We start from the raw sequence: 26671 nt of genomic DNA, 5'->3' as shown, positions 1-26671 counted from the left end.
CCTGGGAAGGCTGCCGGTGCACTGGGGCCGGTGCCAGCATGGGAGCAGGGCTGCTGTGGGCTCCTTCCACGGTGGCTCATGGCCGTGACGGGGCACTGAGCGTGTCCAGGGGAAGGGAATTTACAGGCCCTGCTGCCTGCGTGGGCCCAGTGCTGCCGGTGTCCCCGGCAGGAGCGCTGCACCTTACACTCACTGGAGATTCCAGCTGCCTTTTCCGTCCCTTGGAGTCACCGGGCCTCTGCCGCCGATTCTAAGAATTGGGGGGCCCTGGTGTTTCTGGCTGACTGACTTAGTTCCTTTTCTGTTTCAAAGGGAGAGGCTGGTTTTCACCATGAATTTTGAAGGTCTCGACCCCTCCCTTGCCGAGTATGCTCCCCCCCTCCACCCTGCGCTGGACTCTGTCCTGGACCCCCATCTCAACCCCAGCTTGCTGCAGAACGTGGAGCTGGATCCCGAGGGGGTGCCGTTAGAGGGTATCGCGGTGCCAGAATCGGTGCACCTCATGGAGGGCATGTACAGCGAGCTGCACACCGCCGTCTCTGAAGTGGGGGTGCCCGTCTCCGTCTCCCATTTTGACCTGCACGAAGAGATGCTGTGGGTTGGGAACCACGGGGTAGGTGCCCACTCCAGGAGCGGGACAGGGAGGGTCGCTGCCTGAGCTGGGCTGCCTGCGCCGCTCTCGCTGCCCAATGCCTGCCTGGTGCGACCAGCTGGGGGCAAGCTGGCTGTGGATGGAGAGCGGTTCAGCGTGGGGCCGAGACAGAGAGTCCTGCTCAGACTGAGGTTGTGCTGCGCTGGCGCAGAGCTGCTGCCCGGAGGTGGTTGGTTCATCTCGGGGCGTGGGGCGCGTTCAGGCTTGTTTGTGTATCAGAGGTGTTGCCCAAGTAACGTTACTGCCCTGACCTGTGGGGCTGTTGGAACTTCTGGTTCTTTACTTATGTCTGCATATATCTGCCTGGAGGGGAAAAGCCTGAGCAGTGTTCCACAGTTCAGGGACACAGGGGCAGGAAGCCCCGCCGTGGGCCGACTGAGGCCGTAACGCAGCCGATGCCTGCCTCCACCCGGGAGCTGGCGCAGGGCAAAGTGGCGTTTGCCTGTGTCCCATCCAAGTGACGCTGGGGCGGGTCTTGATGAGCCTGTCCTGGCTGGTTTTAGGGCCACGCCACCTCCTTCTTCGGCCCGACGTTGGAGAGATACTCCTCCTTCCAAGTAAATAGTAGTGATGACATCCGCCAGATCCAGAGCCTGGAGAACGGTGTCCTTTTCCTGACCAAAACCAACCTGAAGTACATGTCACGAGGGGGCCTCATAATTTTTGACTACCTGTGAGTGCTTTCCCCTGGCGGCAGACGGGTTGTGCCGGCCCCATGAACTGCCCCTGTGCTGGGGGAGACGGTCCTGGCCCCTCTTGTGGCAGTGTAAAAGCTAGATCTGGGAGAGGGCCAGGGCAGATCCTCCACCCCCTTCCCTGCTGCCTTCCCAAGCTGGGCAGGAGTGCGAGGGCTGTTCTCTCCCCGCTCCTGCAGCATGGATGAGTCCGAGGACATGCATAGTCTCCTGCTGACAGACAGCAGCACGCTGCTCGTTGGCGGGCTGCAGAACCATGTCATTGAGATAGACCTCAACACCGTCCAGGAGACACAGAAGGTACGGCCGGGCTGGGGGCTGCTCCCTGCTGCAGGGAGGTGCTTTGTTCTGGGGCTCAGCCCCGCTCATCCCACTCTTCTGCCTCCTTCCCAGTACACCGTGGAGGTTCCCGGCATCACCATCATGAGGCAATCAAACCGCTTCTTTTTCTGTGGGCACACCTCGGGGAAGGTAACACCAGACCCATCCTACCTGGCAGCCCTGCTGACGCTCGGCTTCTCTCTGGGATATCCTGGAGTTGGTGTCCAACTTTTCCCAGAGCTCAAGGGGCTCCTGAGCGGCTGGCAGCTGCCTGCGTGGCACCCAGCACCACTGTCTTGCCCTGCCAGGTCTCCCTGCGTGATCTGCGCACGTTTGTGGTGGAGCACGAATTCGATGCTTACTCAGGCAGCTTGTCTGATTTTGATGTCCATGGGAACCTGCTGGTGACCTGCGGCTTCTCCAGCCGAATGAACGGCCTCGCCTGCGACCGCTTCCTGAAGGTGTATGACCTGCGGATGATGCGGGCCATCACCCCACTGCAGGTCCACATCGACCCCTTCTTCCTCCGCTTCATCCCCACCTACACCTCCCGCCTGGCCATCATCTCCCAGACAGGTGGGCGAAGCTGCACCCCTACCCGGCCAGGCTCCGCTCCCGTGGCAAGAGTGGGGCAACGGTCCTGGCACCCCCCAGGCTCAGGGTCAAGTCCCAGTGGGATGGAGTTGGCTGTGTAAGCGAGATGTGTGCTGGGTCACCGTGTGTGGCCCGCCTGCGTGCTCCCTGGTGCCACGTCGCTCTGTGCTTCCTCCCCGCGCAGGTCAGTGCCAGTTCTGCGAGCCCACTGGCCTCGCCAACCCCGCTGACATCTTCCATGTGAACACCGTTGGGCCTCTGATCATGACCTTCGACGTCTCAGCCAGCAAGCAGGCCCTAGCCTTTGGCGACTCGGAGGGGTGCGTCCATCTCTGGGCTGACTCCCCGGACGTCACCTTCAACGCCTACTCCCGGGAGACTGACTTTGCCTTGCCCTGCATCGTGGACACGCTGCCCCACTTGGACTGGAACCAGGACCTTGTGCCGCTCTCGCTCATCCCTGTGCCACTGACCAGTGACACCCTGCTCTCCGACTGGCCTGCTGCCAACTCTGCCCCGGCACCCCGGTAATTTGCCAGTCTCTTCCAGTGAAAACCAGCACAGGGAAGCTGAACCTGGGAGAGTTCCTCTCCTTCCCTGGGTCTTGGGAGCAGGACAGCGGCTCTGTTGCTCCCCCATCTCGTGGCTGGTGCTGCCCTCCCTCATCATGTGCCTTGTGAAATGCAAGATAAGTTCCCTGTGGTGGAGCTTAACCACTGAGGTGCAGTGACTGGGCAGGTCTGAAGACACTAGGGTATGGTCAAACCTCCGTCTTCCTGGTGGAGAGATCCTGGTGGGATCCTGGCTGTGCTCTCCTGCATGGAAACTCATGTTTTTCCTCTGCCTGAGCCCCATCCTAAACATGCCTGTGCTCAGTGCTGCTGCTATGTTCTGGTGTAGCCCAGGTATTTTGTTGTGATTGATTGTGAAGCTGGGGAAAGACTGAGTGGGGGAAACCCTCGTGAGCCACTGGTGGGTCCCTGAGCACACCCAGCAAGGCCCTTGGCTAAATCATGCTGCCAAACACAGCAGCCTCTGAGTTGTGGTGTGTTTTGCAGGCGAGCCCCTCCAGTAGATCCCGAGATTTTGCGCACCATGAAGAAAGTGGGGTTCATCGGCTATGCCCCAAACCCAAGGACCAAGCTCCGCAACCAGGTACCCACTCTCAGGAGGGGATAGTGTGGGGCGTGGGGTCCTTCTGCCAGCAGCAGAGGTCTGCGGTGCGGGGAGGGATGGAATTCTTGCTGCGTGCTGAACAATCTCCAAGATCGCAAGGCTCAGGACAGGGGTGATAGATGAAATTATCTGGCTTGGGGTGTTACAGGAAGCAAGTGTATAAGTTTGGAGGCAACAGGTTTTCTTGAGCGGTGTCAGCGGGTGAGCCAGCCCTGGGGGAGGGCTGGAGTCTCCCCCTCGGGCCGGAATCCCAGTTACATCGATAACTCGCTCTGTGGTAGGAAAAGTTTGAGCTTTCCGGTTCGGAGGTTTGTGGCACGTCCCTCGCCCTTGGGAAAACACTGCTGTGTTTCGCCCTTGCCCGCAGTGCCACTGTAGTTTCCCACAGTGATAAGTCCCTTGTAAGAAGGAAGGTGTGGAGGCCTCGTGCAGGTTAAGGGAGGGCCCCGCTCCTTTCTGGTTTATTCCTTTGCCTATTCAGGGCGGCAGGAAAGCCCAGGAGTTGCTTGTTTCGGTACGTGGTGCTTCTGTCTGCCTCAGGATTCAGATGCTCTTCCCTTCTCTTCCCCCTCCCAGATTCCCTATCGGTTAAAAGAGACGGACAATGAGTTTGACAGCTTCAGCCAAGTCCCCGAGTCCCCGATTGGGCGGGAAGAGGAGCCACACCTCTACATGGTGGCCAAGAAGTACAGGAAGGTAGTGGCCTTCCGGGGCTGCTCTGGGGCACAGGGCGGGGGCTGGCTGGGAGTCCCCAGGCTGGGCTTTTCTGGGGCAAAGGACCCGCCGGGGCCCAAGCGCCTGCCCACGTCTCCATCGGGAGCACCTAGGCGTTGTGCCGGTGTCCCGTGGCGTGGGAAGGTGTCTGTTTAGGATGTTGTGTCTCTGCTCAGGTCACCATCAAATACTCCAAGCTGGGGCTGGAAGACTTCGACTTCAAGCATTACAACAAGACGCTGTTTGCGGGCCTGGAGCCCCATATCCCCAACGCCTACTGCAACTGCATGATCCAAGTGGGAGACGCCCCAGCCCTGCCCAGACCACCGTGGCCCCCGGGACCTCCCCTGACTGCTCCGTCTCTGCCAGGTGCTGTATTTCTTGGAGCCGGTCCGCTGCCTGGTCCAGAACCACCTGTGCCAGAAGGAGTTCTGCTTGGGCTGTGAGCTGGGCTTGCTCTTCCACATGCTGGACCTGTCCCGAGGAGACCCCTGCCAGGTCCGTGGTGCGCGCAGGCGTGACGTGAGCTGGGCTGCCTGGGAGGGTCAGAGAGGTCGCAGAGGAGCAGGAGCCGGGTGGTGCTGAGTCCTTGGGTGATGGCATCAGTCAGGGTGGAAACTCCTGTCACTTGACCTCGGTGACATAACGCTCTTGCCCCATCCCCAGGGAAGCAACTTTTTGCGGGCTTTCCGCACAATCCCAGAGGCTTCGGCGCTGGGGCTGATCCTGGCTGACTCGGACGAAGCCACAGGGAAGGTGAACCTGGGGCGGCTGATTCAGAGCTGGAACCGTTTCATCCTTACTCAGCTGCACCAGGAAACCCAGGAGCAGGAGGGACCGCAGGCGTATCGGGGTGTTGGCAGCAGGTAAGTCCCTGGCCTGGGGACAGGACAGGCAGTAATTGAACCAGGGAGGGGGGCCTGGCTCCCAGAGGCCCCATCCATCACTTGGGAAGATTTCTTGCCAGAAATCACTCACATCTGCCCTGAGGGCTGCATGGAAACACGCAGAGCTGCAGGCCACCCCTACAGCAGGGTTTGAACCCTGTGCTGAACCCTCCTAAGCCTAGCCTCGCTGCTGGTGGGTTGGGGCTGCGCAGAGGGCACCGGCTCTGCAAACCCAATGGCTGATTCCCCAGGAGCTGCTGGCATTTGGGTGCTAACCCTGAAGGGCACTTGTGCAGCCTGAGATGTGTGGGTCCGCTGTGCTTAGCCCACTGTACCAGCCATCCCTGCTCTGCGGGCATTGCCAGGACCCTGCTAACCCCGGTGCCTTTTTTCTGCAGCAGCTTTGGGTCCTCGGGGGACTCGGTTATCGGGCAGCTGTTCAGCTGCGAGATGGAGAACTGCAGCATGTGTCGCTGTGGCAAGGAAACAGTCCGTGTGTCCTCCACGCTGCTCTTCACCCTCTCCTACCCCGAGAGCACCGGTAACAGGCAGGGGTGGGCGGGCAGGGCAGGGCCTGGCATGTTTAACGCTGCTGCATTTCCATGTCTGGGCGAGGTTTGTTATCCCTATGGATGAGCCGTGAGTTTTCCAGGTGACAGACACCTGCAGAGAGGAGCTTCCGCAGTGTTCTGCCTGCCCTGGGCTGCGGCAGACCCAGCAGCCCAGGTCTAGTGGTGGGTTTCCAACCAGCCGAGCTTTTGGCTACAGAAAAGCAGATTTGGGGGTTGACCTTCTCGCTGGTGGTTGCGAGGAAAACCCCAGAGGTTTGGCTGAGCTAAATCGGTAAAGATTTGTGTGTTGGAAGGTGACGTTATTCTCCTTTCTCCCTACAGAAAAGCCGGTCAAAGATTATGAGTTTGCCCAAATTTTAAAGAGAAGCATCTGCTTGGAGCAGAACACACAAGCCTGGTGCGAGAACTGTGAGAAGTACCAGCCCACGGTGAGCCCAGGAGCGGGCTGCGAGCACGTCATGCTTCATGGGCTACGAGGGGGTGTGGGAGAAGGGTGTGAGCACCCTGTGCTGCGGGCTGAGTGGGGGCAGTTTCTCCATTAGTCAGTGGGGAACCTCCTGAGCGGATGCTGGAGATTTGGCTTCTGGCCTGGATGGCAAGCTGGCGTGGCGTGGGGTATTTCCTGGGCAGTGTGAGTGCTGGAGTGCGTCTTGCAGGTCACACGGATCCTAGCTGAACCCCCCCGGGGTAGGGGGCAGAGGGAACTTCCCCGGGAGCTGAGCACACCCGCCCCGATGCGGCAGCCTGCTCCCTGCCTCAGTTGCTCTTGCAGTACCCCCAACTACCAGAAACCCAGCCAGGCAGCAGGGAGGAAGCCTTGCAGGCAAAGGCATTGGAGGAGGGAAGGTGGTAGCCTGTGCCAAATCTGGTTTTGAGCCTCTCCAGGGCTCTCGGTGCTGCCCAGCTTCTATCTCCTGCTCTCTCTGCAGGTCCAGACCCGGAACATCCGCTGCCTGCCGGACGTCCTGGTCATTAACTGTGAGGTGAACAGCTCCAAGGAGGCAGATTTCTGGAAGACACAGGCTGAGGTGGGGGAGACACTTTGGGGCAGAAGCAGGCTTGTTCTCCCTGGCACACGGGGTTTGCTGCGTGTCCAGTTCTGCGGAGGTGTTTTCACTCTGATCTCACTGTCTCTAAGTCTCTTGCTCTCCACCCGAGTGTCACCCTACTTTGTTCGCAGAGGACATGTTGGTATTTGGTCATGCTTGTAGCATGAGCTGTGCGTTTGGAGTTGGAAAAGACAAGATCTCCTGCCGTGACAAAGCTGATGGGACTGCAGTAGTCACTCTTTCATTCCCCCAGTCCCCCAGGACCTAGGAGCAGCAAGGCAGTGCCCGCTTCCCAGAGCACAAGCCCAGCGGAGAGCGGGTGGACAGTTGGGTTTCCCTCGCTGTCTCTTTCCCTGTCACCTGTCTTTTCCCCACTTCTGGCTGTCACCCACGTGTTCCCAAGCCCAGCCTGTCACTCTGCGCTGACGCTTGCCTGTGTTTCGTTGCCAGTATGCCTTTCAGAGAGCCATGATGAAGAGAGGAGGTTTTGAGATCACCAAAGGCAAAGAAATCTCTCTTGGAGAGTGGTAGGTGACCGTTCCTGGGGTGGTGACTCTGAGCAGTGACGACTTCTGGGTTGTTCTCTGGGCCTTGGAGAGCTCAGGGCCATTTCTCATCTTAATGATAATTTGATAATCTACCTGTTTGTAGCTCCTCGGGGGCTGTGAACCAGAACGGTCTCATTGCTGCTCTGAGATGGGCGCTCTGTGCAGCATCCTCTTCAGATACCCTTGTGATCCACCTTGTGATTCACTTTTGAGACCCCAGTCCTCATTCCCCTTCCCTTTTCAGACTGACAAAAGACCCAGGACCATGTATCGGCCCTTTCTGGCTGACATTAGCTGACCACCTTTCCCAGGGCCCTGCACTAGGCAGCTGCGAGGAAGTGGTGCAGCTCTGGGTTCCTGGTCTGTCCTGCGGAAGGTTTAGGAATAGGCTGGTGGGTGGTGGCGATTCTGCCCGGAGAAGTCAGCATGGACAACATCTCATGACTCTCCCCGACTTGGTCCTCTGTGATTCTTCTTGCAGGAAGGAGCTGGGGAACCCCGACACGGGGCATTCATATCCTTCTGTGGAGGAACTGAAGAACATTTGGATCCCCCATGCCATCAAGATGAGGCTGACCAAGAGCAAGGAGCTGGATGTCTGCAACTGGAGTGAGAGTGATGAGGTAAAGGCTGACGAGATCCCTCTGGGGCTGTGTGGTTGTGTGCATGTGGGGCTGCGGGAGCAGAACTGCTTCAGAACCACTTTCTGCTGAGCGTGTGTGGGCGAGAGATAACAAAGCTGTCTTAGAGACACTTTGGGTGAGCATGGAAACTTTTGGACTTGTGGCTGAGACTGCATGTCCAAGCTCTGGGTTTGGGTTGGAGTCCTGGGAGCTCTCTAGCAGACAGACAGGGCTCAGACATTTCCCTGGGGGCCGGTTCCTCTTGCAGCTGAGCCCAACCGAGGACCCTGAGTCGGTCTATGTCTACGATCTAATGGCCACCGTCGTCCACATCCTGGATTCCCGCACAGGGGGCAGCCTGGTGGGGCACATCAAAGTGGGAGAGACCTACCACCAAAGGAAGGAGGTGAGAAGCCCTGCAAGATGGGGATGTTGCTGCCCACAGCCACCATACTCCCAGGCTGCCAGGAGCAGCCCTGCTCCCCGGGACTCCTGCCTTTCTGAGGGGTTCTCACTGTGGCTTGCTCCGGAGCCAGGTCATTTAATGGACCTTCCTGGGTCTCTTAGTCAAGTGTTGAGTGTTTGGCTGAACGCGCCAGGCAGCTCTAAACAGCCAAGTGCTGCTTGGGCACCTTACGGGGAGGGGAGGGCTGAAGAAGCGCTCTTCCCACACTTACCCAGAAGGAACTAGCCTGAGTCACGGGCATGTTGCCAAGCAGGTCCTTGTGCTTCCAGGTAAGAGCTGGGACGTCATCTCCCTTCCTGAGGAAAGGGGGCTGGTCTGGACAGTCCTGTTGTCTGGTGGAGATGCCCAAGCCCGGAGTTCCCAGAGTGTGTCAAGGCTGCATCCCTGTCTCTTATCTGTTGCATCTCTGTGGAGTTTTGGTTAGGAGTTGGGCAGAGACCGTGCCTGTCCAGCCCGAGTGCTTCACGTATGCATCGTCACCACCCAGGCCAGCAGGGATTTCCCCACGGTGTCCCAGGAAGGGCGGGAGTTCCCATATGGCATCGTCACACCCCTCTTTCCCTGGTAACTGAGGAGTCATTGCATTTGCCTGGGGGGGGGCCCTAAGGCAGTGCCTGTGCCTCTGTCCCCAGGGAGTCACACACCAGCAGTGGTACCTCTTCAACGACTTCCTCATCGAGCCCGTGGACAAGGTGAGCGCTCGGGGCCATGCTCCAGCTGCCTGTCAAGGCGAGACCATGGCTGTGGGGACCCCGTGGAGGGGCAGAAGCACCCCACCACATGCCGGGCTGCCCCTGCACTGTCCCCCCCTCCCCTGCAGTGTGAGGCGGTGCAGTTCGACATGAGCTGGAAGGTGCCGGCTATCCTCTACTACGTCCGGAGGAACCTCAACGCCAAGTACAACCTCGTCAGTGAGTGTCTGGGGTGGAAGTGGCTGTGTGGCCAGCAACGCCAGTTCATGGCTGATCTCCCTTCCCTTTTTCCTGTAGTCAAGAACCCCATCGAAGCCAACGTGCTGCTCGCAGAGGCCTCCCTGGCTCGCAAGCAGCGCAAGTGCCATGCCACCTTCATCCCCCTCATGTTGAGCGAGATGCCACAGGCAGGCGACCTCGTGGGGCTGGATGCCGAGTTTGTCACACTGAACGAGGTCAGGCCTCCCCGTGTCAGGGGAAGGGGTGCCGGGGCACAGGCGCAGCCCCTCTGGGTGCGTCCAGTCCCTGGGGACTATGGGAGCTGTCGGTGACTGAGCGCTCCTCTCGCCTGGTGCAGGAGGAAGCCGAGCTGCGCAGCGACGGGACCAAATCCACCATCAAGCCGAGCCAGATGTCGGTGGCCAGGATCACATGTGTGCGTGGGCAGGGACCTAACGAGGGCGTCCCCTTCATTGATGACTACATCTCCACCCAAGAGCAGGTATGGGGCTCCCGCCTGGCCTCGTGCAGCTCCCCAGCCCCGCAGGGAGGACATGGACCCACTCTGCCTCCTGCTCCACGGAGCGGCACCCGCAATCATGACTGCACCCTCCCTGGGATGCTGGCATGAGACTTGGGGAGGGGGCAGACCCCTGTGGCTGCCCCTCAGCCCTCCCAGCCTCCCGCCTCCACGGGACCCGGTCCCCGCAGGTGGTGGATTACCTGACCCAGTACTCGGGGATCAAGCCGGGAGACCTGGATGCCAAGATCTCCTCTAAGCACCTCACCACTCTTAAATCCACCTACCTAAAGCTACGCTTCCTCATCGACGTGGGCGTCAAGTTCGTGGGCCATGGGCTGCAGAAGGACTTCCGTGTCATCAACCTGATGGTGACAGCGCTGAGCCCCCCTCCTTCAACCTGGGTGCAGGGTCTCGGGGTGGGGCTGGGAGGCCGGCGGCAGCCCCCCTGCGCTGGCAGCAGGACCCTTCTGCTTTCCAGGTGCCCAAGGACCAGGTAATTGATACAGTCTACCTCTTCCACATCCCGAGGAAGAGGATGATTTCCCTGCGTTTCCTCGCCTGGTACTTCCTGGGTCAGTGGCCGAGCCCTCAGATCCAGATGGGACAGGATGGTCCCCACTCCTCCCCAGGGTCCCCACCACCCCCCTCCCTGACCGGGGCTCTCCCCGCAGACTTGAAGATCCAGGGTGAGACCCACGACAGCATCGAGGACGCACGCACGGCGCTGCAGCTCTACCGCAAGTACCTGGAGCTGAGCCCCCAGGGCGCCGAGCCCGAGGACTTCCGCAAGGTGCTCAAGGGCCTCTACGAGAAGGGGCGCAAGATGGACTGGAAGGTGCCCGAGCCCGACAGCCAGAGCAGCCCCAAGCGTAAGGCACCGCTGCCGCCCCCGCGCCCCCCATGTCCCCCGCTGCCCCCTCACCCTGCTTTCTCTCGGCAGATGGGGCAGTGTACCCGCCCGTGCTGGCCCTTTGACTGGAGCCCCCCATCCCCTGGTGCGGAGCAGCCCCGGGACCCCTCGAGGGAGGCGGACACGTGTGGAACTGGAACAAGCAGCGGGGATGGGGCTGTCCCCGCCCTTGCCCGACCTCCCCGGGCCTCCCCCGGGGCCTGGCGCCCTGGACTCCCCCACCCTGCCAGTACCGGGAATCGCTGCCTGCCCTCCACTCGCCCGCCGGCCCGGGCGCCCTCATAAAGCAGCCTCGGACACCCGCGCCGCCGCCTTCTCCTTGGATCCGGGGCCGCCGGGGTTAGGGACCGGCGTCACGGCACGGAGGAGCCGGACCCGGACTGGGCTGGGACCGGGGCCACGGCAGGAAAGACCCGGGCCTCGACTGGGGCTGGCACTGGGGCCACAGCGTGGAAGGAGCCCGGGGCGGGACCGGGGACAGGGCAGGAACGACCCAGGGCGGGACCGGGACCGGGACCGGGACCGGGAGCCGGCGCGGTATCGCCGGTCCAGGGGCGGGGCCAGAGCGGTCGGGGGCGGGGTCACTGTAGGCCCCTCCTCCGAGAGGGGCCGAGCGCCACGCGGACCGGGCCCTGGCGCCGCCGGGGCCCTCGTCGCTCGCCTGGGCTGTCCGTGGCGCTGCCTGCGCACGGGACGGGCTCGCCGCGAGCCGAGGAGCCGCCCCAGCTGGTCCGACCGGCTCCGTCGCCCCGGCCAGCTCGGTCGCCGCCCTCTCCGAGGGGCCTTTCTCCGCGGCGCGTCGGGCGGAGGGGCGCGCCGGGACAGGCGCCGCCGCGGGCAGCCCCGGGGCAGCCGGCCGGGGCGGTGGAGCGGGACGGGAGAGCGGCGCGGTACTGCGGCCTCGGCCGGGCCCGCCGGGCGCGGGGCTCTGGGCAAGGCTTTGTAGGGGAGAGGGCTCCGCGCGGGGCTCTGAGCTCGGCCCTAGAAGCGAGGGGTCTCCACAGGGGCCTGTGAACGTGGTCCTGCAGAGGAGGGGGCTCTCACGGGGCTCTGGGCTCGACCCTGCAGGGGAGGGGGCTCAGCCTCGTAGGGGAGGGGTCCCTGCGGTGTCCAGGGGCACGGATGGGCCCCGCGGGGGATGGGGCATAGTGGGGACCTTGGGGGAACGCCGTGACAAAGCCCTATAGCCAGCGGGGCTCTGCAGGGGACGGGTGGCCCGGGGGGGCTGGACGGGGCCCGGCCGAGGACGGGCATTGTAAGCGCCCGGGGAGGCCGGGCTGTGGGGACACAGGGTCTGCCAGCGCTGGAGCTGCCCGTGCCCGCAGGTCGCCCTGCAGCGGAGCCGTGAGGATGAGGGGCCGGATCCCACCCGCGCTCTGCCTGGCCGTGGCCCTGGCTGCGCTGCTGCCCGCGGCCTGCGCCCGCCGGAGCCAAGACCTGCACTGCGGAGGTGTGGCGGGACGGGATGGGATGGGACGGGACAGGATGGTGGTGCGGGGCTGGGGCAGCCGTTGGGACTCGCTTGTCCGCGGCCGCTGCTGCCCATCCATGCTCACCCTGCTCGGGGAGAGGCAGACATTTGTGCAGGGCCACAGGGCGCCTCGGGGACCCGCTCCCCGCAGACCTGCCGTCCCCGTCTGCCGGTGGCACCAGTTACACCAGTTTCTCCCAGCGGGTTTGGGCAGCTGCGGGTCTGTCGGTGCCAGGGCTGGGGTGTGGGGTCAGGCAATGCCTTTAGCTTTGCACCGTTGACACCTGCGTCGCCCGCAGCGTGCCGGGCACTGGTGGATGAGCTGGAGTGGGAGATTGCCCAGGTCGACCCCAGGAAAACCATCCAGATGGGCTCCTTCCGGATCAACCCTGATGGCAGCCAGTCAGTCGTGGAGGTGAGACATCTCCTGTCAGGGACCTCCCTGCGGCGCTGGGAGGTCGGGTGGAGGCTGCAGCAGAGCGGGGCTGGCCTGACCAGAGGCAGCAGCTGCCTGTCAAAAACCAGGGGAGACAGGGGAGGGTTTGGACCCACGTTGGGTGCTCTGCGTGGTCTGGGTGAGCCCTGTCTCCCATTCCTCAGCCTCCTCCACTGCCTATCACCAGTGCAGCCCCACTGCATTCCCAGGGCATCCATGGAGACGTCTGACCCTTTCTTGGTGCTCCCCAGCTCCTGGGGAAACGTGCTGGCCCAGCGTTCCCATTCTGCTGTCGCACTCAAAGGCCTGACCCCACTGATCTCTCACTCGTGCCACAGGTGCCCTACGCCCGGTCGGAGGCACATCTGACAGAGCTGCTGGAACGGGTGTGCGAGAAGATGAAAGAGTACGGGGAAAAAGTGGATCCATCCACACACCGTAAGAGTTACGTCCGGGTGATCTCCCATGACGGGACCAAGATGGACCTCTCCGGGGTCAAAATTGATGGAGATGTGGCTTCTAGCCTGAAGTTTGCGGTGCGTGCGGGGACTAGGTCCTTGTGGTGTCTGTCAGGGCTCAGCAGAGGTTTTGGGTGGTGGGACCCTTTGTGTTGGGCAGCCGCAGCCCTTCTAGGGTTGAGCTGGTCTCATCAGCAGCTCCCAGCTGCTTCCCCTGGTCCTTCCTGTGGCTGCAGGGGAGGAGGCTGCTCCTGGGCTCGGGTGGGTGGGAGTGGGGCCCAGCTCTGGCCCCCCTGGTCGCCAGCTGACCTACGGGCGGCTCCCATTGCAGTGCGAGAGCATTGCTGAGGAGTATGAAGATGAACTCATTGAATTCCTTTCCCACGAGGCCGACAACGTCAAGGACCGTCTCTGCAGCAAGCGGACGGGTGAGCCGGGCTGGGCAGTCCTGGGGAGGGGTCTGTCCTGCCGCCCTGGGGGGTTGTAGCTGTTCCATCAGCGCTGGGATGGAGGGAGCTGCTGGCCCAGAGCAGGGAGGACACAGAGGAGCTATGAGTCCTCCCCAAAATCCTGATGTCCTTTAGCCCTGCGGAGCAGCCCCTCTCTGGCAGCCTGGTGCCAGGATGTGCCTGCCTGCGCTGCCAGCCCAGCGCCTGGACTCTGCTGCCTGCAGCTTTTTTTGGATGGTCTTCCTGGCTGGGCGCACGCTGCCTGGGGCCGAGCCAGGGCAGCTGCCGCGCCGGCTCCATTGGCTGCTCTGGCACAGGGCTCCTCGCACAGCCAATGGCCGGGCGCCCACGCCGCGGCATCTCCCTTCCCGCAGGGCTATTTCCAGCTCGCAAACACCGGGGTCAGGGCATGCCACGACCTTTGTGCTTCCCCATTAATGAATGTGGCCCACGTTCGTTACCTGCACCGCACGGCTGGGCCAGGGTGGGACAATTCTGTACCAGGCACACATGTCGGGGGAATCGCACCTTCCCCAGGAGGGTCCCGGGGGTCTCATGGTGCTGCCAGCTGCTCCTGTGGCTCAGCATGCCCCCAGCCAGGCACCCACTGCCTGCACCCTGCCTGCCTCCGGCTGGTGCGGGTCCGCTGGGCGGCTGCGGGTGCTGGACCTGGGGAAACGCTGGGCCGGCAGCTCTGTCCAAACAGCCACGTTTCTCATTAACCACAGAACAAAGCGAAGGGGAAGTGTAGGTGTCCCCTGGCATGGGTCACGGCTGCGCTTGGCCCGGGCGCTCCGCACACGGCTCGTCCCTGCGCTGTGGGCAGGAGGTGGCCTGGGACGAGCGGGAAGGGATGTGCCCCACTCCCAGGCTAGGGCTGCCCCCGGGGCTCTGCCACGTCCTGAGAGCGCCGGCCTTTGTCACCGCAGACCTGTGTGACCACGCGCTCCACATCCCACACGACGAGCTGTGACGCAGATGGCCCTGGCTGCCTCCGGAGGACGGTGCCGACCCGCCCCGGCGGCCTCGCGGGACCAGGATGGTGCCAGGCTCTGTCCGGATGTCCCCTACCTCTTGGTTCACCTCGCCCTCACTGCCCCTGCCGGGATGGGCAGACGTGCTGGGGGACTGCGGCTCTGGAGCCGGCGCAGATGCCTCCTCGCGCAGTCTGGTGCTCTTGTCCTATTTATTCACTGTCAGTCCGCTGCAGCCGCGGTGCCGGGGGCACCGGGACACCTGCCGTGCTTCCCCATGGGGGCCGGGGCTGCGTCCTTGCTCCTGCTGGGACATTTCAGTGGGCAGGCTGCCAGCCAGGGATCTTTCTCCGCTGCTGGGGGGACGCGGCGGGGGACACCGGGGCTCAGCTGCCCCCACCAGGGCAGGGTGCTCGGGCGTCTGGGGCCGGTTTTGGGAACCCCCTTCCAGGCAATAAAGGGGCCACACAGCGGCCATGCCGCGGGCCCACCCAAGGGCAGGTCTTGCTCCTGTGCGCGTGGGGCCGGGAAGGGGGCCCTGGGACCCCGGGTGGGGCTGGAGGTGCTGATGGCAGCCCTGCGTGTCCCCCCGTGTCCCCGCAGTGCGTCCGGTGACTCGCGCTGCCTCGTGTCCAGCATGCCTGCCGCGGCTCGGCCTTGGCGTGGGATGTCCCCCGGCAGCTGTGGCCCTGCGTGCCCTGGCAGATGTGTCATGGTGGGGGCACCCTGGGGGTCCCATCCCCATGGGCACCGCCCAGCCTGTGAGCCGGGGCCACCGCCCGTCCGGTGCTGCCGCCCCGGGGCCACTGGGGCAATGGCCTGGGGTCAGCTGGGACGGTCACCCGCGGCCATGCCCCGCCCCCTGCCCTGGGCCCCTGACGTCACTGTGGAGCCGGGGCAATGTCACAGGGCAACCTCGAGCCCCTGCGGCTGAATGTGGGATGACATCAGGGGCCTGGTGACCTCGTAGCACATGGCCTAGTGCCTGGTGATGTCATAAGGCCGCCCTGCGCTACAGCTGAGCGACACCGAAGCACCGAGGCGCTCGGGCGGATGACGGAGCGGCATGACGTCACATCACACCTTGTGACGTAAAGAAAGGGGGCGGGGCGCCTCGCCCCACCCCGGACCATGATCAGGCGAACGCGGCGGCCACCTATAGCTCGGCCCCCCTGCTCCGCCGCTTCATTTCCCTATTCCCGCCCCGCGGCGCGCGGCGCGGCCAATGGCGAGCGTCTCGGGCCCGAGGGGGCGGGCAGGGGCGGGGCTATGCTAATAATCAGCGCGGCGCCGCGCCCCGCCCCGCCCGCCTCACTGAGGACCCCCGGCTGCCGCCGCCGCCGCTCGCTCCGGCCCCGCGCCCGCTCCCGCCCGGCCCCGGCCCCGCTCCCGCCCGGCCCCGGCCCCGGCCCCGCTCCGCCCCGGCCCCGGTGCCGCCATGACGCTCCTCGCCGCCGGCACTCGGGCGGCCGCGCGCCTCCGCGGGCCCAAGGTGAGGGCGCCCGCCCCGGCCCCGCCGCGCCTTAAAGGGGCGACACCGGGGGGGGGGGGGGATTCTTAAAGGGGCGACGCGGGGGGGCGCTGCCTTAAAGGGGCCGCGCCGCGGCGGCGGGGGGGGGGCGCGGGGCAGCGCGCCGCAGCGGCAGCACGTGGTGGGCGCGGGCACCGGCGCCGTCTCCGCCGGGAGCACCCGTGACGAGCGGCGGGGTGGGGTGCGTCCCCGCCGCTGTCCCGTCGGAGCCGGGGGGCCCCGGCCGGGACCCCCGCCCCGTCGGGCAGACGGGGGGGGCTCCGAGCGCGGCGCGCGCCTCGGGGCGGGGGGGGCACTGCCGTGGCTGCAGGCCCCATCTGGGGGTCTCCGCCCTCTTGCAGCCCCTCGTGGGGGCTCCCTGCCCCCCCATTGTGGAGCTGTGCTGCAGCGCTGGGCCCGGGGGGGTCCACACCACCCCCGGCGGCTCCCGCCTGGCGGCACTGGCAGTGAGGGGACAGGGAGCGGGGGTCGCCTGCACCGTCGCCCCCCGACCTTCCCCAGCGGCCCGGTGCTGTAGAGGGCAACGGGGTCACAGCGACGGGACCCCCCGTACGGCCTGGCGCTGTGCCGGGACTGCACTGGGTGGCTGGGGTGCCCCGGGGGGGCCAAGCACCGGTGCAGGGCTAGGGTGGCCGTGGCCCTCCCTGCCCATTTGCCTTGGCCTTGGCGTTTCATAACGGCCCCTGTGGCATCTTTATCGACCAGGCGTTATTTTGGGAGCTGGGGCCCGGCCCCGTGTGTTGTGGTGCCCCACTTGCCCGGGGGTCGCTGCACCCGCTGCCCCTGCAGTCAGGGCCACCCTGCTGGCTTGCACCCTAATCCTGACCCGCCGTCTTGCTGCCACCCTCCTCCTCCTCCCCGCTAATGCACCGCAGCCGCTCCTCCACCGAGCTGTAGCCGGCACTGCCTGTGGGCTCCTGCACCCCGAAACTGTGTTGGGGGCACCCAGGAGGGTCCTGCAGCTACTGGGTGTGCCCCTGCCCCATGAGCCGACGCTCGGTGTCACCGCCAACAAGTGTGACCTTGAGCCAGTGGCACCTCCGTGACAGCCTGGCCCAGCCGGGACGAGCCGTGCGGGTGCCCGGTGAAACGGGGTGACATGGGGTGCGGTGGGGGCCCCGCGATGGCAGCAGTGGCCACCTTGACCTTGGGCTTCCTGCTGCCGTCTCTATTGTTCCCGCCAGCAATTTCCCTTCCCGGGTGCCGCCTGTTGCAGGGGGACACAGCGCAGTCGCCTGGAGCGGGCAGCTGGCTCCAGCCACGCTTGGGGTGTCGGGGTCCCCCCGACCGGGCTGGGGGCTCGCGGGGCGCTGGGCCGGCTGCGCGCGGTGCTGGGTGCTCGCTGTGGCGCTGCCCCCGCCCCAGGTTCCCCCAGCAGCCAGTGGAAAAAACGAGTCATGTTCTGCCGGTGCCGCAGGCGCTGCCGCAGCTCCGTGCCACGGGGTAGCCCTGGCCCCAGGGTCTCTGCCGGGGAAGGCACAGGGTGCTGAGTGTGGACGCGGCTGCCCGGCGGGGTGGTGGCCCCGTCGCTGGGCAGGCATCTCCCGGCCCTCTCTGCCCCCCTCCCTGCCCACCCGGCTGCTTGTGAGTGGGTTTGCGTGCGGGCGAGCCCCGTGTCCCCGCCGCGGGCAGGGCGCTGCCAGGGACGAGGGGCGCTGCCAGGCCCGGGCTGCGTCAGGGTGTTCCCGCCGTCGGAGTCCCCGCGGCTGCCACGCGCGGGCGAGGAACAAAGATCGGTTTCCCCAGTGCTTGTCGAGCGCTGGTGCAGGAAAACCGCAGCGGTGCCGGCCTGGCAGGGCTCTGCCGGCAGCACTGGCTCACTCGTGCCGGCCGCCTCTGCGCTCCGCAGAGCAGGAAGCGAAACGCGGCCGCATTCGCCACCGCCGGGTCTGCACGGCACAGCGCTCGGCTCTGCGGGGGGTCCGGGTCTGGCTGTGGCCGGCGTTGCGCGTGACGTGAATGAGCGTGATGCGGTGCCGAGGCGCACCGTGCCACCCCCCTGCGCCGCCCGGCCTGGCTGAACCTGTCTGGCTCTGATCTCCGGCACGCGTGGGCGAGGGAAGCCGCCGCAGCTGCTGGGCGCGGCGTCCTTGTGAGACGGGATCTCGCCGGAGTCACGGCGCGGCTCCTGCCGCAGGAGCTGGGGATGCTCTGGGGCTGGGGATGCTTTGGGGCTGGGGGCCGCTTGCGTGGCTACACCCCGCTGAAACGGGGCAGCCGGGGCACGGAGCGGGGCTCTCCCTGGGTAACACCGAGTCCCTGTGTCTGCTCTTCCGCAGAACGCACCGTGCGTCCTCTTTGCCGCCCGTCACGCCAGCGCTGCCACGGTAAGAGGAGCCCCACTGCCGTCAGCCCTCCGCGGTGCCGGTGGGGGGAGCCTGTGCTCGGCCCCCCCGCGGGTGCCGGGGCTCACGGCCCCCTCCGCTCTTCCCAGAACCTGAAAGACATCCTTGCCAGCATGATCCCCAAGGAGCAGGCGAAAATCAAGAGCTTCAGGCAGCAGCATGGCAACACAGCCATCGGGCAGATCACGGTGGACATGGTGAGTGGGGGGATGCTGCGGCCGCGCCGGGGCCGCCAGCCTGTGCCGCAGCCAGTAACCACCGTCTTTCACCCTTCTCCAGGTGTACGGCGGGATGAGGGGCATGAAGGGGCTGATATACGAGACCTCCGTTCTGGATCCTGATGAGGTAGGGCCTGGTCCAGCCCTGCTCGGGCGTCCGCCTGGTGTGGGTGACGCCGCAGCGGCTGATGCTTGTGCCGGGCTCCTTAGGGCATCCGCTTCCGTGGGTACAGCATCCCCGAGTGCCAGAAGCTGCTGCCCAAAGCCGCGGGGGGAGAGGAGCCGCTGCCCGAGGGGCTCTTCTGGCTGCTGGTGACGGGAGAGGTGCCCACCCAGGAGCAGGTAACACGCGGGGGGTCCGGCGGGGGTGGGTTGCCGGCCCCCTGCCCCGCGGCTCAGCCCCCCGTGCCCCCCCACAGGTGAGCTGGCTGTCCCGCGAGTGGGCCCGGCGCGCCGCACTGCCCTCCCACGTGGTGACCATGCTGGACAACTTCCCCACCAACCTGCACCCCATGTCCCAGCTGAGCGCCGCCATCACCGCCCTCAACAGCGAGAGCAAGTTCGCTCGCGCCTACGCCGAGGGCATCCACCGCGTCAAGTACTGGGAGGTACGGGGGGGCCGGGCGCCCCGGTGCGGCGCTGGGGGGGCTCAGCCACACCAAGCCTGAGCTTGGGCCGGGGCGTGGGTGCAGGTTTGGGTGTGAGGAGTCAGGGGCTCGGGCCCCCCGGGGCGGGCAGCTGCCCCGTCTTACCCCGCCTGTCCCAGTTTGTCTATGAGGACGCCATGGACCTGATCGCCAAGCTGCCTTGCGTCGCCGCAAAGATCTACCGCAACCTGTACCGCGAGGGCAGCAGCATCGGGGCCATCGACCCCAACCTCGACTGGTCCCACAACTTCACCAACATGCTGGGCTACACCGACCCCCAGTTCATCGAGCTGATGCGGCTCTACCTCACCATCCACAGGTGCGGCGCCGCGAGGAGCCGCCGGAGCAGGCGAGGACGTGGCCGCGCTCCCAGCCCCGCGGCCAGGGACGCGCCCAGGCTGGGATGGTCACGGGAGGGGGGTGTTGGCTGGGGGGTGTCCCCGCGGCTGTGGGGGCTCTCAGTGGGGACGGGGGAGACCTGACACGCTCCCTCGCCCCTGCAGCGACCACGAGGGGGGAAACGTGAGCGCCCACACCAGCCACCTGGTCGGCAGCGCCCTCTCCGACCCGTACCTCGCCTTCGCCGCCGCCATGAACGGGCTGGCCGGGCCGCTGCACGGCCTCGCCAACCAGGTGGGCACCTCTGCGCGTCCGTTTGTCCGGCCGGCTGGCTGGCCGCGCGCCGCGGTTCTCACCCCGTCCTCCGCTCGCCGCGCCCGCAGGAGGTGCTGCTCTGGCTGACCGACCTGCAGAAGGAGCTGGGCCAGGAGGTGTCAGACGAGAAGCTGCGGGATTTCATCTGGAACACGCTCAACTCGGGCAGGGTGAGTCCGGCCCTGCCCGGGGCGAGGGGCCGCGCCGGGGCCGGGCTCTGAGCCCCTGTCCTTGCAGGTGGTGCCGGGCTACGGGCACGCGGTGCTGCGGAAGACGGACCCCCGCTACACCTGCCAGCGGGAGTTCGCCCTCAAGCACCTGCCCAAGGACCCCATGTTCAAGCTGGTGGCCCAGCTCTACAAGATCGTCCCCAACGTGCTGCTGGAGCAGGGCAAGGCCAAGAACCCCTGGCCCAACGTGGACGCGCACAGCGGGGTGCTGCTGCAGGTGAGCCCGGGGGTCCTGGCCCTGCCCCAGAACGGCTCCCGGGGGGCAGAGGGCTCCCGGCTGCCCCCTCCCGCGGGGCTGCCCTGCCCTGACGCCGCTCTGCCCCGCAGTATTACGGGATGAAGGAGATGAACTACTACACGGTGCTCTTCGGCGTCTCGCGGGCCCTGGGCGTCCTCTCGCAGCTCATCTGGAGCCGGGCGCTGGGCTTCCCCCTGGAGAGGCCCAAGTCCATGAGCACGAAGGGCCTCATGCAGCTCGTGGGCTACAAATCTGGGTAAAGAAGGGACGGGGCCGGGGCCGCGGCTCGCCGCTCCCCAGGGACCGCTGCGCTCCTGCGCCGGGCCCCGGACGGACTCGGCACTGAACCCCCCCCGCACACCGGCCGCGGGGCGCTGGGGGCGCGAGCGGACCCTCCCGCCGCTCCTCTCCCCTCCCTGCCGCCCTGGGAGGGGGCAGGGGCAGCCCTGGGGTCCGCTCCCCCCCCTCACCCCCACCCTCCGCCCCCGGCCCAGGCTCCCCCCCCACCCCGGAGCTCCTTTCCCCGGCTCTGCCCCGGCAAGGCGGGGGGCTCCCGCGCCCCCACCCTGCCCCAGCAGCACCGCGCACACTGGGAGCCCCCCGGCTCCCCCGCTGCTGGGCCGTGGGGGCACGCCCCGCACCCCCCGCCGCAGCCCCCCCGAGAGGGGTTCAGTCCAGACTCGTGTCCAAGCCCCACCGTGGGGCAGCAGGTGAAGAACGAACGTCTCGCCCCCAGGCAGGGACTCGATACACTCCTCCCCGGCCCGCGCGCCCGTGTTTGTGTGAATCCCCGCGTCCGACGCCCCCGGCCGCCGGAGCTGGGCCCCCCGCGCGCCAGCCCCGGCCCCCCGCGGGTATCGGGCAGTTCTGTACAAACGACGACGAAATGCAAAATAAATGTTTTTATTAACAAACCCGGAGCCTCCCTCCCTCTGGGCACAGGGTCCCGCAGGGGAAGGACCCCTCGCCCTGGGCTGCTTTGCTCCTGTAGGATTTGGAGGGGGGGTCAGGGGATAGTGCCCCCAGCCCACCCGGGAGCTGCCCTCAGGCCCCAGCCCGGTTCTGTCGCTGCTGGGGCCGGTGTGGTGGGCCCTCGGCAAGCCGGCAGCGCCGGGCTCGGTGGTGCCTGCAGGGACCAGCCCGGGTTGGGGTCTGGGGGTCGCAAGCGCGCAGCCCCGCCCCGCCCAGCTCCCCTCTCCCATGGCCGCCAAATGAGGACCAGGAGGCTGCTCACCCTTGGAAAATGCTCTTTATTGGCCTGTAAAAGCCCGACCTCGGGCAGCAAGGCCACGGTGCCCTCGGTGATGGGGATGGAGCGGGGTGGGCCGAGCAGGGGGAGCTGGGGTCAGGGGCTGGCAGCCCAGGGAGCCCCTGCCCCCGGGGGGCTTCTTGGCCTGGTGGGGCTGGAGGCCCCCGTGTTCCCCCGGCCGAGGGCAAGGGAAGTTGAGCTGGAACCGGAGGAACACGGGGGGTGGCCGCAGGCTGGGGCCGTCCTGGTCCCTGCGGCACGAGGGGCTGGGGGTGGCGGGGGGGGGGGTGGCGGGGGCAGCACAAGCCACCCCATCCCCGCCCTGTGCGTGTGACTTGTGCAAACTGTGCGACGTCGGGTCTGGCCCCGGAGCGGGCACTGCCGGGGGTCCTTCGGCTCCGGTGCCCGGCCGTGGCGGCTGCGGGCAAGGGGCCGGGTGGCAGCTCTGCTCCCGCTGGGGTTTCCTCCCTGCGCCGGTCTCCTTCCCTTTTGTTCCTGGCAGAGCCGGGGGAGCTGGGGGCTCTGGCAGCCGGCCCCCATCCTTCCCTGGCCGCTCCTGCCTTCCCCAGCAGGATGCGGCCGGGCTCTCCCGCCAGCAAACACCCATCTTCCTCCCGCTCTCCCGGAGCGAGGTGGCGGGGCGCAGGCATGGCCAGCGCCGGAGCTGCCCCGCTGCCGGGACCCTCCAGCCTTGCCGAGGAGTTAAAAAGGAACAAAACAGGGAGGGGGGAAGGAAAGAGCTCCCAAGAACTAAAAACAAAACTTAAAACCAAAATCAGCTACAAAACCAGGGAGTCCAGCGCTGGGACGCAGCTCCCGCGGCGTTGCGGTGGGGCCGGGGGCTCACAGCAGCCCCCGCGCTCGCAGGAGCATCACCTCTCGCCCCTGGGGCCAGGAGGGAAGTTGAGGCAACGGCAGCAGAGATGCACTCAAATAAATATTTAGAAGGGTGGGTGCAGCGCGGGCAGCCCCGGGGCCCCAGCACAGTCCATGGTGCGGAGGCCACCCTCACGTCTGGTGGACCTCGTGGAACATGAGCTCCCGGGGGATGCGGGTCTCGGGACCGAAGTTCTTGGCCGCCCGGCGCTCGAAGGCTGCCACCATCTGCTTGACCACCTCGTCGAAGAAGACGGTGGCCAGCTGGGAGTGCAGCAGGGAGCGAAACTCAAAGGAGATCTGGGGAGGAGAGCGGGTGGCTTGAGCCCCCGGCAGGGATGGTGGCGGTGGGCAGGTCTCCGCAGCAGGAACCGTCTCCCGCGTCCTCCCCAGGGGTTTCGCGCCCGGGGGCCGCCCGGAGCAGGGTCTTACCGAGAAATCCACGGTGCTGGTGCGGGGGTAGCCGGGGATGCCGGGGCTGAAGCGCCAGTTCGTCTCCAGGTGGTTGAAGAGGCGCCCGTCCGTGCAGACGGCCTGGGGAGGGGGAGCAGCAGGTCAGGAGGGGCCCGAGGAGCCGGCCAGGGCCGGGCCGCCCGCTGCGCTGGGGCCAGGCTCACCTTGACGAGGTGGGGGCGGACGAGGGTGACGATGGAGGTGTAGCGCTCCACCACGGGCGGGAAGCCCACCTCCAGCTGGGCCTTGACGTGGCCCGTCCGCTTGGAGACCACCACCGACTTCTTGCACCAGGGCACGAAGTTCTTGTAGTCCTCCACATTGGAGACCACGTCGTACATCTCCTGCATGGAGTACCTGGGGGCAGGGCGCGCGTTGCAGCGCGGGCCGCGGGGCCCTCGCCGCCCGGCCAGCGGGGAAGCTGCCGCACCTACCCGATGATGCACCTACCCGATGATGCGCCGCTCCGAGTACTCCTTCCGCTTGTTGGTGAGGTTGAGGAAGGACCGGCTGGGCTGGGTCCGGGGCTCCCACTCGGTGCCGCTCGCCGGCCGGCCGAGCCGGCTGAGCCGGAGGCCACCCAGGGCCGTGTGCCTGGGTGGGAGATGGGCGTCAGCAGAGGAACCAGGACCGCGCCGGGCAGCAGAGCCGCCTGGGAGCCGCTGGGCCAAGCAGGGCAGCACCCCCCAGGACAGCCACGACGTGGGGCCCCTTCCAGACCTGCCCACATCGTTCTCGGGATGGGAACCGGCCCCAGGATGTGGAGGATCGGGGACGAAGCTGGCACCCACGGTCAGACCCAGCCCTCCTGCCTGGGGCCACAGGCCAGTGGGGAGAGGCCAGGGAAGTCCGAGCACTCGTCCCAGGGCTGCTGCCAAGGCTGCTGTTGCGCAAGAGGAGGAAGGCCGGGGAAACCTGACCTCGGGGACACCTAATCCGGACCGGCAGAGCGGGGACAACTGCCTCTTACACCGCACCGCCCCTCCCCAGCTCCACCCCGGCCCTGCACCGGGCTCTGGCAGCAGCACGGAGCCCCACTTGGCCCAGATCTTCTCCCTCCTCCATGTGCCACCCAGTCCCATCTCATCCCTCAGGAGTGGAGTGGATGGTGCCGTTGCTGCCAGCGGAAAGGGATGCAAGGCTTGCCGCCTCCTCAAGGAGGGGCTGAGCCCCAAAGGCGGCGGGGTGCTGGGTGTTGTGTCGCCCAGCCCCAGACCTGCGGGGACAGCAGCAGGGTCCTCCCGTGGTGCCAACGTTGGCTCTTTCGGCTTTGCTCCGCCTGCCCGAGTCCTGACAGCCGCTCCCTGCCAAGCACCGGGAAGGCAATGGCTGGAGCATCACGGTGGGGGCTGTAACCCTGACCACCCCCCGGGCCTGTGGGTTAGGGCTGGCCCCACCAGGCTCCCGCCTGCGACAGCCGTAACTGGCAGCGCTCGGTGCCCGCAGCACGGCGTGGGTATTTTTAGATGTGCCTGCACGCGGGTCACACCGGCTCTCCTCCAGGACTGGTGGCTGAGGCAGAAAGGTCCCACTTCTCCCAGGAGCCACGGGACGTTCCTGCGCCAAGAGGAGTCACCCGGGGTGCTTGGCAGCCCCCAAGCTCCCAGAATAGCCGGCAGTATGGGGGACGGGCTGGCGTGGGCGAGCTGTGTGAGCCCCAGTTGTGGCCCATGGCTGCACAGAGCTGGGGGTCCCCGGGAGAGATGGGACCTTGCAGCCGTGCCGCCAGCCCCCGCGGCAATCGCTCCCCTCCTCGCACACACCGCAGCTCTGCCCGGCAGCGCTCGGTGCTGTACATGCACCGTGATGGGGCTCAGCGGAGCTGGCTCGTAAACCAGTGCCACGGCACGACGCTGCAGCCGCTCCCGTGCCGCTGACCCGGCCGTGAGGTCGGCTGCCCAGGGCTTGCAAGAGCCACCCTGTCCCCGAGCGCCTGGTGCCAGCCCTGAGCTGGCAAGAGTCGCAGCGGCGCTGGCAGCACGGCTGCCGGCTCTGCCCACGCCCGGCGCGGCCGGGCGCAGAGGTCAGTGCTGGCGGGGGACGCGGCGGGGTGGCCCGAGGTCTCCTGGACTCTCCGCTCGCCTGAGCGAACCGTGACGCCGGCCCCGACCCGCCGGTGTGACTGACGTCGCCCCCGACCCAAGAAGAAGGTGTTGGCACCTGCCCAGCCCTCGCGCCCGCTCCCAGGACACGGCCCCGCTCCCGGGACACGGTCCCGCCAGCCCCCCCGGGGGGCAGCACTCGCCCCGAGCGCAGCCTGCCCCAAGGTCAGGCCCCAGCCGAGGCCCCGGGCTGCCCTGCAGGCAGCGAGTCCCCCGCTCCGGCCCGGGGCCTTTGCTGGCCGCGGGGTGCTGCCGGGGCCACAGACCCCCCGTGGCCGCGGGCGCCCCGGGACCCTCCTTCCCGCCCCTGCCGGGGCCCCCTCGGTGTCCCCAAGGTCCCCGCAGACGACCCCCAGGAGCGCGGGGGGGCCGGGACCGCTCGCCCCGTGGGGATCTAACCCCGGCCCCGGTACTCCCCCGGGGCCCGCCCCGTGCCGGCGGACGCCCCGTCCCTGCCCCGCCGCCCTCGCCGGTGCCCCCGGGCCCTGGATGGCCTCCATCCCCCCGCGCTCCGGGCCTTGGCCCCGCCCCGGCCCCTCCGCCGCCACCGCCCACCCCGGACCCCCGCCCGGGCCCCGCGGCCCTGCCCGGTGCCGCCGCCCGGTGCCGCCGCCCGGGACGCCCCGTCGGGGCGCGGGCGCTCACCTGCCGGGCGGGGCCGCCGCGGCCCGCAGCCGCTGCCGCGCCCCGAGCTGGAGGGCGCCGCGGAGCCGCCGGGCCGCCATGACCGGGGCCGGGACGCGGCTCCGCTGCCCTCGCACCGGCGCCGCCGCCGTGACCTCTCACCCCGCCCGCGACGTCACGGCGTCGCCATAGAGCCCGCCCGCGTCACGGCCCGGGGGCGGGGCGAGACAACGCCTCCCGCGCGGAGCACGGCGGGAGCTGTAGTCTGGACCGCGCGGGGGGTGACGGGAAGTGTAGTCCCGGCCGGGCCTGCGGCCCAGCGGCTCTCAAGGCCCCCCGCGCCCCTCCGGGCCGGGGCCGGGGCTCAGCCGGGCCCCCCGCGTTCCTCCGGGCTGGGGCCGGGTGTCCCCGTGTCCCTCCTGCCTCAGGGGCAGCCGGGGGGCTGGATTCAGGCGTGGGGCCCAGGGGTGCCCGGAGGGGCAGGGTGCTCCAGTGGGCAAACCGTCCCAGTGGGGTGTGGTGGCCTGCGGCCCCCCCGGCCTCTCCCAGCAGGCCAGGTGCTGCGGCTCCCTTCTCCAGGCAGAAATGTCAGCAGCTGCTGGCAGGCTCTGTCATTTCACCTCGGTTTCCCGGTTAGGTAACAGCCGGCTAACAACAGGTCCAAACACACGACAAAAATAGCCCCAGCAGCGTGGGCCCCAGCGCCTGCTCCTCTGAAGGCGTCTCGGCTGGGGCGGTGCTGCCACATCAGCCACGGGCCCGGCCCCGCCAGCCCACGCGTGCCTCTGTCAGTGTTTTGGGGGACGGGGAGCAGTGGGAGCCGCGTGCCCGGCAGAGGCAATAAACCAGGAATTCCCCATTCCTGCGGGATCCGTGTGGCCCGGTGCGGCAGGAGGCACAGCGGGTTCCCTGATTTGACACTTGTTCCAAGCAGTAGATGGACGCGGGTGGGACAGGCAACGCTTCACGCCTGCCCGCTCGTAGCCGAGGGCTGGGAGGCACCGCGGGGGGCCAGAAGCAATTGGAGAGCAGGTGAAGTGATGGCCTGACCCCGTAAGCAGCCCAGCGAGCGGGA

General features: G+C 66.9%; 4 protein-coding genes across 4 annotated transcripts; 3 read left to right on the top strand and 1 right to left on the bottom strand.

Annotated features, from left to right (window-relative positions):
- Positions 1–331: 331 nt before the first annotated feature.
- Positions 332–10722, top strand: PAN2 (poly(A) specific ribonuclease subunit PAN2; the record flags this gene model as incomplete). The annotated part of the gene is made up of 25 exons (XM_082011780.1): positions 332–613; positions 1156–1325; positions 1527–1647; positions 1741–1818; positions 1977–2244; positions 2447–2789; positions 3321–3417; positions 4015–4134; positions 4329–4448; positions 4522–4650; positions 4819–5018; positions 5438–5580; positions 5933–6039; positions 6541–6639; positions 7111–7187; positions 7690–7831; positions 8100–8237; positions 8930–8989; positions 9118–9208; positions 9287–9444; positions 9567–9710; positions 9920–10099; positions 10210–10303; positions 10403–10600; positions 10672–10722. The coding sequence occupies 25 exons, from the start codon at positions 332–334 to the stop codon at positions 10704–10706; spliced, it is 3594 nt and encodes a 1197-aa protein (XP_081867906.1). The 3' UTR covers positions 10707–10722.
- A 705-nt stretch (positions 10723–11427) lies between these two features.
- On the top strand, positions 11428–14428 carry CNPY2 (canopy FGF signaling regulator 2; the record flags this gene model as incomplete). The annotated part of the gene is made up of 6 exons (XM_082011739.1): positions 11428–11531; positions 11967–12091; positions 12412–12527; positions 12887–13084; positions 13338–13434; positions 14385–14428. Exons 2-6 carry the CDS (start codon positions 11992–11994, stop codon positions 14426–14428), a joined length of 555 nt encoding a protein of 184 aa, XP_081867865.1. The 5' UTR covers positions 11428–11531; positions 11967–11991.
- Positions 14429–15867: 1439 nt separating this feature from the next.
- On the top strand, positions 15868–20552 carry CS (citrate synthase; the record flags this gene model as incomplete). Its single annotated transcript, XM_082011936.1, has 11 exons — positions 15868–15921; positions 18240–18287; positions 18395–18502; positions 18585–18650; positions 18734–18865; positions 18943–19131; positions 19290–19489; positions 19674–19803; positions 19893–19994; positions 20062–20271; positions 20382–20552. The coding sequence occupies 11 exons, from the start codon at positions 15868–15870 to the stop codon at positions 20550–20552; spliced, it is 1410 nt and encodes a 469-aa protein (XP_081868062.1).
- A 1997-nt stretch (positions 20553–22549) lies between these two features.
- On the bottom strand, positions 22550–25697 carry COQ10A (coenzyme Q10A; the record flags this gene model as incomplete). Its single annotated transcript, XM_082011918.1, has 5 exons — positions 22550–22717; positions 22850–22951; positions 23035–23227; positions 23321–23464; positions 25618–25697. 5 exons carry the CDS (start codon positions 25695–25697, stop codon positions 22550–22552), a joined length of 687 nt encoding a protein of 228 aa, XP_081868044.1.
- Between the last annotated feature and the right edge of the window lie 974 nt (positions 25698–26671).

The sequence above is a fragment of the Phaethon aethereus genome (genome assembly GCF_964289735.1).
Source record: "Phaethon aethereus genome assembly, chromosome: 29".
Classification (NCBI taxonomy): Eukaryota; Metazoa; Chordata; class Aves; order Phaethontiformes; family Phaethontidae; genus Phaethon; species Phaethon aethereus.
The sequence above is the reverse complement of the archived record's forward strand: the minus strand, read 5'-3'. Positions and strand labels throughout refer to the sequence as shown.